Below are 9,778 nucleotides of genomic sequence, written 5' to 3' on the forward strand. Positions count from 1 at the left end.
TGATTGTATGATTTAGATTTACACAAGAATATGTTTTCGGCAATTTAGTTTCTCATTTTTTGCCCTTTATTGACCATCTGAATATTTATCAAAAACTGTATATTCACTGTAGGGATGGGCCAAAATTGCAAATGTTCTGTTTGGTCGAGCACCGAACATCTCATGTTAATGCTTGCTGCTCGGCCGAGCACGCTCGGTGCATTGTGACGTCACAAACATTCTCAATTCCACGCTAGTTTTGTAGCTTTCCAAAGACCAGCAATGTATTAAACTGTACAGGCCCCAGAAGTACGCATTTTTCCACCATCTAACACATTTAAAACCGATCATTTTTGTTCTTCGATACCCTTTCGAACACCAGTTTAGTACGTTAGCATGGTTGAATATGCATATTTAATGCTCGGGTCAGTTTGTGTGACTGCTCGGCCGAGCACCGAGCATCACGTTTTTGGTGCTCGATAGATACCGAGAACTCGGGTTCTGGCTGTACTTGGCCCATCCCTAATATTCATCATACTCCTTTAATCTAATTTCAGGTTACAGTACAAAACATTGACACATTTAGCTTATGAAGCATGAGTTGTTTAGTCACGTACCGTTTAATGCTTTTATCAATCACCCGAGTACCGCGTGTTGACAAGACGGGAGTCAAATCCGTTCAGATTTTTGTGGTCAACTGGATTATGTCTAAACTCAGACGTACAACGAGATAAGCAGCTTTGGGGGCAAATGCAGACGGTGTCATGTCGTCCAAACAAATAAACAAACAAGCAACGTGCTTTATTTATATTCGTGTCTGCACTGCCAATCCTACAGATGTCGTTACGCAATGCCGGCAAATTGCACGTTAGAATAAAACCGAATCCCCTGCTATGCAAAAAAGGTAAACACAGGTCTAATAACAAACCAAATTATTTGAAACCAGAATAAACGAAATACATTTGTTGATAACAGTAAATATGGCTTTAGTAAATAACTAACTTAAAACACGTGTTAAAGTTTGACATACAAGCATGCGCATGTCGTCTTAAGCGGCTCAAATTACAAGATTGTCCAAGAAAGGGGTAATTGACCTCTTCATGTCTTCGCATATTATGCCCCGAGGCTTTCAAAGGAAGCAACTCATGAAGTGCTTCCCTTTCCTACCGGGGATGTGCGCCAAAAAATAAGCATATGGAAAGAGCGTTTAGTCCTTATGTAACGAAATTGTGTCAGTAGTAGCCTTATCAGCATGAGGGCACATTTGAAATATTATCAGCATGAGGGCACATTGAAAGAATGTACTAGTGTGCCGTTTTCTGTGAATAATACGTGTTGTGTTGTTGATATATATAACTGCTAGTTAGAGTTCCTTCTCGAGAAATTCTCGAGAAATCTCGAAAAAATCGAGTCTCGATTCTCGAGAAATAAGTAAAAATTTCTCGAGAAACATTACGTCACGTATCTTAAACAAAAAGTAAATGCGACACCTCTTATTACGTGTGTTTTTCGTTTCAACTCGCCTCTAGAGCGGACTGGACGCATAACTTTCTTATTTTGCTTGCGAAACAGCGATTTTTAGCGTGCGTTGCCGCTAAACTTTCACCTTTCCCAGGCAGTAGTCACGCCTGGTTGCGTAAGATCTTTTACAGTCGCTTCGTTTTTTGCTGGTTTGCTACCGAATCACTACTTGCGATCGCTGCTAGAAGCGAAAAAACAAACAATCGGATTTTTTTTGTTAGAAACTCGGCCTAAATAAAAATTTCGAGACTCTCGAGATTCTCGAGAAATGGATTTTTAATTTCTCGTTTCTCGAGAAACGAAAAAGTCGAGAAATAGAGGAACCCTACTGCTAGTCGATAAGGGGAACTTATTTGAATGCACGTCGTTTTAACTGTAGTCGTGTGAAGTATTAATGAGCTGTGGTACTGTTTGACAAAATGCAATAAATTTCTAAACGTGTAAATAAAAATCAAAAAATCAAAAGTACTATCCTCGTAAGTTCACAAAAAACACCTGAAGGGGATTTTCGTGAGCTGTACACAACTGTAAAATTGGGCTATATTTGTTTTGAATCCGATCCGAACATATGGAGCAACGTGCATCAAATCGTTCTGTACTTCTGTCAATAATTGGTTTTGTTTCCTTTTGGAAGGTTTGTTCGTAAAACGGTTGTTATGTTGCCAGAAAAATGAACTTTGGCGTTTCAACGCCTCAATTTTAATGTAAAACTAATTATATACCTTTTAGTTACATTTGTGTGTTTCGTTTTTAGTGGCTCAGTAGGTGGATAAAATGAATATCCTTGTGTTGGTTTCTGTGTTGTCTGTTGCAATATCATCAGCATGGGGTGAAATGGACCCAACTGATAACACAGACACCCCCAACTTTCACAAATACTGTATAATTGGGGCTGGACCTGGTGGTCTACAGATCGCATACTTCATGCAGCATGCACAAAGAGATTACATTGTGTTTGAAAAAGGTAAAATATACTTTTTTTTGTTAAAGTTTTTAAAATTTTACTGGTAGTTGGTTAGTTGGGCTTACATAAGTAGAACAAGTTGATTGTTCCCCTTTGTTACAAACCACTTCACAAATCAACATCTGGCCTTATACCAACTTCCTGTAATGGAAATTTGCTTCACTCACTCCCACAACACATGGCAAGCCAAGGCAGTTAAATATGTGGGTTTTGGTCATTCAGAGTGCAAAATTGGTGTTTATTCTTAATGGGTATAGTTGTTTTATGATTTCCCAAGTATTACCGTTGACCACTGATTATCTTAGCATGTCATTTACTCAAGCTAACTGGGTGCTGTAAAAACTGTACACCTGCTTATCCCGATAAACCAACTTAGCCCAGACTGAGCAAGCGCTATGCCTGTGCAAGCTTGAGCAGCCTATGGGAGATTAAATTATACTATCATTTTAATCACAAACCTCACCCTATTCCCCCATTTTCAATGTTAAAAAAAGAAGAAAATAATAATTAACACAGCGTGGTCCAACTGCAGGCCCCAATTGGCCCGCGAGATAATTTTGTTGGCCCGTGAAAGTCCCAACATTTTAATGACAACTATAAGTTTTGTCTTCAGTAATTCAATGTTTTTAATATATCAGGATTAACGCACACTAAATACTATAAAATCTCCTATTGTGACGCATGACAAGGCATTGTTATGTAATAAAGGGTTCTGCTTCTCCAAACCGTTCAGGGGCATTTCTGCGCTAGAGTGGAAACTGAATATTTTTGACAGCTTCTACTTGGTAAATAACTATAAAGTATAAAAATAAACTTATCTATAGGTAAAAAAGGTGTATAGTTACCCTAAAGTTGGCCAAGAAAAAGGTTTTCCTGCAAATTTAAACCTTGGCCCGCGTAGTAAGTTAACGATTTTAAATGGCCCGCAACAAAATAAAGTTGGACCACACTGAATTAACACATACTGACTATGCTTCGGCTAAACAGGATTGCAGTTTTAAACAGTACTGAAACCAACTTATCTAAGTAAACATTGCAAAACTATTCATTTTCTACAGGTCATGGGGCTGGAACCTTTTACAACAAGTACCCAATACACCGGCAACTCATCAGTATTAACAAGAGAAATACAGGCAAGACCAACAAAGAGTTCAACATGCGACATGACTGGAACAGTCTTCTTAGCCATGATGAATCTCTTCAAATGACAAAATACTCCAAGGTACTTTATATTACATTTTTTTAAAAGCCTACTTTTTACCTTGCAAAATAAAATAAATGTACAAGTTTACAATGCATATTTTGGTGTAATTGGTTGTAGTATATAGTTAATTGTTTTTATTGAAGCAACAATGTAAGCCTTTAGATTCCCTTCTAACCACACATGCCTAAGTAAAGCATGGTTAAGGCATACTTAACACATTGCACTAAAGATAAACACAGTAATTGGTAAAAGGTACTCTCCTACAAGTCAGACACCAGGGATCTCAATGTGAACCATATGTATTTTAAATTTGGATGAAGCCCTGTTGTTAAAATATTTGATGTGATCTATACTTTACTGCATTTAACAAAGCAACAACAGTGCCTTTTTGAAATAAGGGCTGAATTTTTCAGGTATTTTTTCCACCTGCTGATGTACTTGTGAAATACTTGAACGACTACATGACAAAGTTGAACTTAAATGTGCAAGTCAACACAACTATTTCAAATCTTCTGAAAAGAAAAGACAAGAACTTTGAAATGTACGACCAGCGTGGCACCAAATACACTTGTCAGTATATGGTGATTGCCACAGGAATTGCCAGTCCAAATAAACCTGAATTTTCAGGTAAGTTCAGCTTTGTGAAAACATGCAAATCCGAATCCATTATAGCAATTTTACTTGTAAACTTTGAAAACAGTCAGGACTTATAAAAGCATTGAGCCAATAAATGATAAGTAAGCTGCAGACAGTGCACACTGTTTCAACCTATAAGGTCCCATAAGTGCATAAGGAGATAGGTCAGATTGGCTGGGGTAGCCATTTACTGGCACAGGGCATAAATGTTTACGAAAACTTACCATTTAGCAATTTAAACATGGCTTTCCTGAATTGCATGTTTGTCATAATGTTCATGTTGTGCACTTAACTGATATGCCAAAATCCCCCAAACTAGCTTTCAATGTAACAATACTGAGGTGCTATGACAAACACAAACGTTTACTGGGATCAGCACTGAAGTGATCATGCAGACAGAGATCATTAAAGGCATTGTACCCATAAGGCAATGCACCTGGCAAACTATGATTTAACAATATTGGTTTTCTGCTATCGCCCAAACCTGTACAATATTTTTGAGAAAGTAAACAAATAAAATGTTATTATTCCAAACAGGATGGGAATTGTCAGAGGGATATGAAGACCTTTCAATTGATGTTGATGATTTTGAGAAGCAGAGTGTTCTGATTCTTGGTCGTGGCAATTCTGCATTTGAAACTGCACAACATATCATGGGCTCCACCAATGTCATTCATATGATGGCCAGAAGCAGAGTTAAGTTGTCGTGGGCAACACATTATGTTGGTGACTTGCGCGCTGTCAACAACGGACTGCTTGATACTTATCAACTGAAATCACTCGATGGACTGTTTGAAGGTCAGTTGAAGTTTGTGTAAATTAAATATTAAAATAGGGAAAGTTCAAAGTAAAGTGACAAGGAATAGATTGACATAATGTTGTTTAAATTAAGTATATAACACTAAAATTACTGATTTTTGGACAATCTGGGATATGGTATAGGTATAGGGTTTTGTTGGTTGTAACATATTCATAAACATCACTGCCAAAGAACTTGTGTATATAGAATACATTATGCAGACATTTCAACAATAACTACTGTCATGATTTCTGTGCACAATTATATGTTACTGAAACTACTCAATCCGAGTAATTGTAACTGTCTGTTTCAGGAAGTGTCAGTGACATCCAACTTAAAAAAAGTCAGATTGATGGAAGACTTTATGTTGACAACTTTGGAAATTCCACCATCCCTGGAGGTGAAATTGTTGGTGGTAAGTAAAAATTCTTGGAACTGAATTGTGAACAATGGCACTCCATAGGGACCTTAAATCAACTTATAATGGAAAATATTTTCCAGTTTATGTTTACATGGAATATATATATATATATTGCCTAACTCCGGGTTTCCCAACCTTTTTACGACCTCGTAGCACTTGGACGCTCTGTACTGCCACGCGAACCACTTCTTGCAGAACAACTAATTTGCTCGAATCATATTTTATTAAGAAGAAGAATATTGGCCTCGTAAAATAACACTAAAGCACCACAGTCAAATTTAATGAGATTTTTGTTTACCTCTCCACCAATTGGTCAACAAAACCAGATAAATAAATGATAAAGTTGTGAATCCAGGTTTTTGTGAAAAAAAACGGAAGCTACTGGCGTACCACCTGAAAAACATAGGATTGTTAAAACAGTGTGTAGTCTTCAGCTAACATATGCTGGCATTATGTTGAAACAATGCACAGTCTGCAGCTAACATATCCTTGTATTTCATCAGAGCAGTGTGCTGTCTGCAGCTAACATGTCCTTGTATTAGTTAGAACAATCTGCTGTCTGGTTGCATACACATTCCTGTATCCAGGAATATTAATGTACATTGGTTTAGTTGGGAAAGCTGCTAATATATCCTAGTACTTCATCAGAGCAGTGTGCTGTCTACAGCTAACATATCCTTGTATTATGTTAAAACAGCTGTGGACAATGATGCTTTAAGAGAAGGATATGATCGGGTTATTCGCTGTCTCGGATTCCTGTTCGATCATTCGCTTTTCCATCCCTCAATGAAAGTCAGAAGCGCAGGAGAAGGTGGAGAAAAATACCCACGAATAAACTTCATCTACGAAGCAGTTGATGTGAAGGGAATGTTTTTTGCAGGTAAATCTTACCAGCTTGTGTTTGGGAAACCAAGGTAACTATACGAATTGGGAGTCTTGGTTATCACAAAAAAGTAATCAATTCATATTGATTAAGTCCAATTGGTTGTTTATTGTTTCAATGCCGCCTTTTAGCAATAACAAAATTGGTTACTTTTCTCCAATGAGAATGTTTGTCAAATTTACCCAAATGTTTCCAAATTACATGTGTCTTTTTTCTTTAACTATAACTATGTTCTTTGTAAGCTTTTTAGTACAATACAAAAGCATCATGTCAATAAATAATAAGCTGCAGACAGTGCACAATGAGACCTTATAGGTTGAATTGTTGGCTTTTGTGTCAGTTTCAGAAATCCATTAACTTTAAACATACTTTCACGCAGGAACAAACACCCATTCCTTGGATTTTAAAAGATCAGCGGGTGGTTTTATTCACGGTTATCGTTACACTGCAAAGTCACTTCACAACATCCTTGAGTGGCGACACTTCAGAGTTCCATGGCCATCTGTGTATTTTGAAAACCTTCAAGATCTCATCCCACACATGCATAAGCGAGTTAATGAGGTAAAAGATAATTAATTGTTGGGTACAAGACATTAAGTTGTAGAGTAGCTGAACCAAATTACAAAGTTATTGAAGTGTCTAATTAATAAATGACAACGCTTTCAGCTATACTTGCAATTTTGTTTTAGTTATAATATTTAAATCTGTGAAAATTTACTGTAATATTTTACTGGTAAGTTTTTTTGCCCTTTAAATAGGCATTTTACAACTTTTCTTAATAAAAAATGGATTCTAACATCAGTTTAACATTTACTTTGATCTTTTACAACTTGTTTTGCCTTAATTACACCGTACTGCAACAGTTTTCTAACCCAATATTTTTCTTTACAAAGGGATCAGGGATTTATCAAATGTTCGGTGTTCTTTGTGACGTGGTTATTTACAATGAAGACAAAACAGCAGCTACCTATCTAGAAGCATTCCCTTGTGCTTTGGCTTGCAAACTACCCAAAGTCAGTGGCCACAAAGCGCCAGGGGCAGTCATGTTTATGGTTATGGAATACGGAAAGAACTTCTCTGGCGCAGGAAAAGATACTTTTCATGAAGATCGAGCTCAAGGAAGCCCAAATGAAGCTCACAGATCTAACTTTCTCCATCCTGTGTTTTATCATTATGACAAGCTTTTCAACCAAGAGACCTTCATCGCCAAACCAGAGAAATGGGTTTTGCCTGTCCCCGACCACATACACCACCTTGTGGAGGATTTTACAACCAAGTTCGATGGAATGCAAACACACATCCTTCAAACTAGAAGGTTTATTGAAACCACAACAGGTATGACAAAAGATAACATTTTAGGACATGAATATTCTATATGCCAAATGTTGCTTGTGCTTCTAATCATTAAGATTGTAAACTTGGGCAAATGGAACCCAAGGGGTAAATATCAGAAGGCAAATTTTGTTCGGAATGCAGAAGCAGTATGTTAAGAAACTTGGATTAAATTTTTATTTTAGAAGTTTTCAATGTGATACAGAGGAAAAAGGAAACGCTTTTTTTGGACTAATTTTTCCTGTCACATTGTAATTTTTACTCACCAAATCTTATGAAATCTAACTAATTTGCTACTTGTGCGTGTCAAGACCACTTGTTCACCCCCCACATATTTTAATTATATTTTATCCACTATAACAGGGCAAGATCTAAGACATTTCTATGGACCACAATGTCTTGCTCTTGCACTAACCAGCACTTCACTTCCCTACGGTTGTCAACAAAGAACAGACGATGGTTCAGCAAGTTTCATCGATTTTAGCAATGAAACCAAGGAGAGGTTTTCTGACATGAGTGCACATCTCCTTCCATTTGTTGCAATGTTAAAGTGATGTCATTATTGATGATGTCATGGCACAGCTGACATTTTTGAATTTGTTGATTATATGGATAAAAGTGTTTGAGCCGGGATAACACTCAACTTTAGCAAACCTGATTTAGTTTTCAAGTTTTTTCTGTGCCACCATGTTATATATTTTGTGCCTTGTTTGTGTTTTAATGCAGTTTGCTTGAATGAAGTGATCTATTTCAAATGTGAAAATGTTTTTTTTTTAACTGTGGACTGGTTTCACTGTATTTTATGTTTTTCATGTGCAATCTTTCAAATGTACTTTTATTGTTGTCCTGCCTAGCTTAGCCTTCCAATCAGATTAAAGTGACTTTTAGTAGAAAGTTGTAAAAAACAAATCTGGCAGTAACAATAAACTCGAATTTATATTATTTTTATATTAGCCTTGTACCATGCAACTGCCTATTGTTAATTTTGCGGAATAATTTTATCCCAATATCTGTGTATCACTGTAAAAGAACTACACACAATTTTTATACCTAGCTTTTCTTCCAAATTTCTTTCCAGTTTTCAAACGTTTTTCTGTCCGTCTCTTATTTGTTTTGTGAAGATTTTTGTAAGAAAAGGAGTTTCAAAAGAAATTAAATGTAAAAGAAAGAGCTTTTTTGTGAGAGGTGCACTTCGATGTTTACATTCAAAAGATTCATTAACTTGTTAAGAACACAGCAGACTAAAAAACTCCCATTAATGTAAAGCAGCGGATATCAAAAAAATAACCAAAGTGCGAAAAAACATCATTGTCCGATTACGCCTAATCTATTTTCAGTATTTCTTGTAACTTATTTATATAGCGAAGCCACTATATGTATCCATTCTATCCCCAAAATATCGGCCCTTTATGTACAAATCTGACATAAACAAAATGTACGATAGCAGACAATAGGCCAGGACTTTTTTATTTAGCGACCAAAAACTCCCGTGACGTCAGAATATGACGCGTCAAGGTGATGACGTTGACAACATCGTCTTAAAAGTGACGACAGCTGAGGGTTATCAGACTTTCACCACTTCGCCAAATACTTGACAAACTGTGAAGGCTTTTATACTGAAACAGAAACAGGGAAGCGATTGCTCTGTTTTCGGTTTGATGACCTTATCACATGCTAACTTTAATTCTGAACGAAAAAATCGAAACTATGAAGCGGGATCCATATTTAGCGGGGCGTACATATTCTTTATTTCACAATTCTTTGCCCAGACGTTGTTTGTGACTATTCTGTACACATCAAAGTTGTCTGTGTAGTGTTTGATTCAACTTTATGTTGGTGCAAAACAGGGGTAAACGACAAGCGACAAGCCACTACGTCAAACTACCAAAATTGAGCAAAGTTAAAATAGACACTTGACAATCAGTGCTATCGTAACACAAAAACTAGAAGAGTGGCTTTCTGATATACTTCCATTTTATATATTCTATACGATATTTACCAATTTACTATACACATCATTTGATCTACACATATGATTG

At 36.6% G+C, this 9,778-nt stretch overlaps 1 protein-coding gene across 1 annotated transcript; it reads left to right on the top strand.

Annotated features, from left to right (window-relative positions):
- The first annotated feature begins 2,235 nt into the window (after positions 1 to 2,235).
- On the top strand, positions 2,236 to 8,910 carry LOC145220229 (FAD-dependent oxidoreductase domain-containing protein 2-like). Its single transcript, XM_080087502.1, has 9 exons — positions 2,236 to 2,464; positions 3,523 to 3,686; positions 4,082 to 4,295; positions 4,842 to 5,102; positions 5,417 to 5,518; positions 6,222 to 6,404; positions 6,787 to 6,968; positions 7,301 to 7,742; positions 8,103 to 8,910. The coding sequence occupies exons 1-9, from the start codon at positions 2,275 to 2,277 to the stop codon at positions 8,291 to 8,293; spliced, it is 1,929 nt and encodes a 642-aa protein (XP_079943628.1). The 5' UTR covers positions 2,236 to 2,274; the 3' UTR covers positions 8,294 to 8,910.
- Positions 8,911 to 9,778: the final 868 nt, after the last annotated feature.

Source organism: Phallusia mammillata, chromosome 3 (genome assembly GCF_965637545.1).
Source record: "Phallusia mammillata chromosome 3, kaPhaMamm4.hap1.1, whole genome shotgun sequence".
NCBI lineage: Eukaryota > Metazoa > Chordata > Ascidiacea > Phlebobranchia > Ascidiidae > Phallusia > Phallusia mammillata.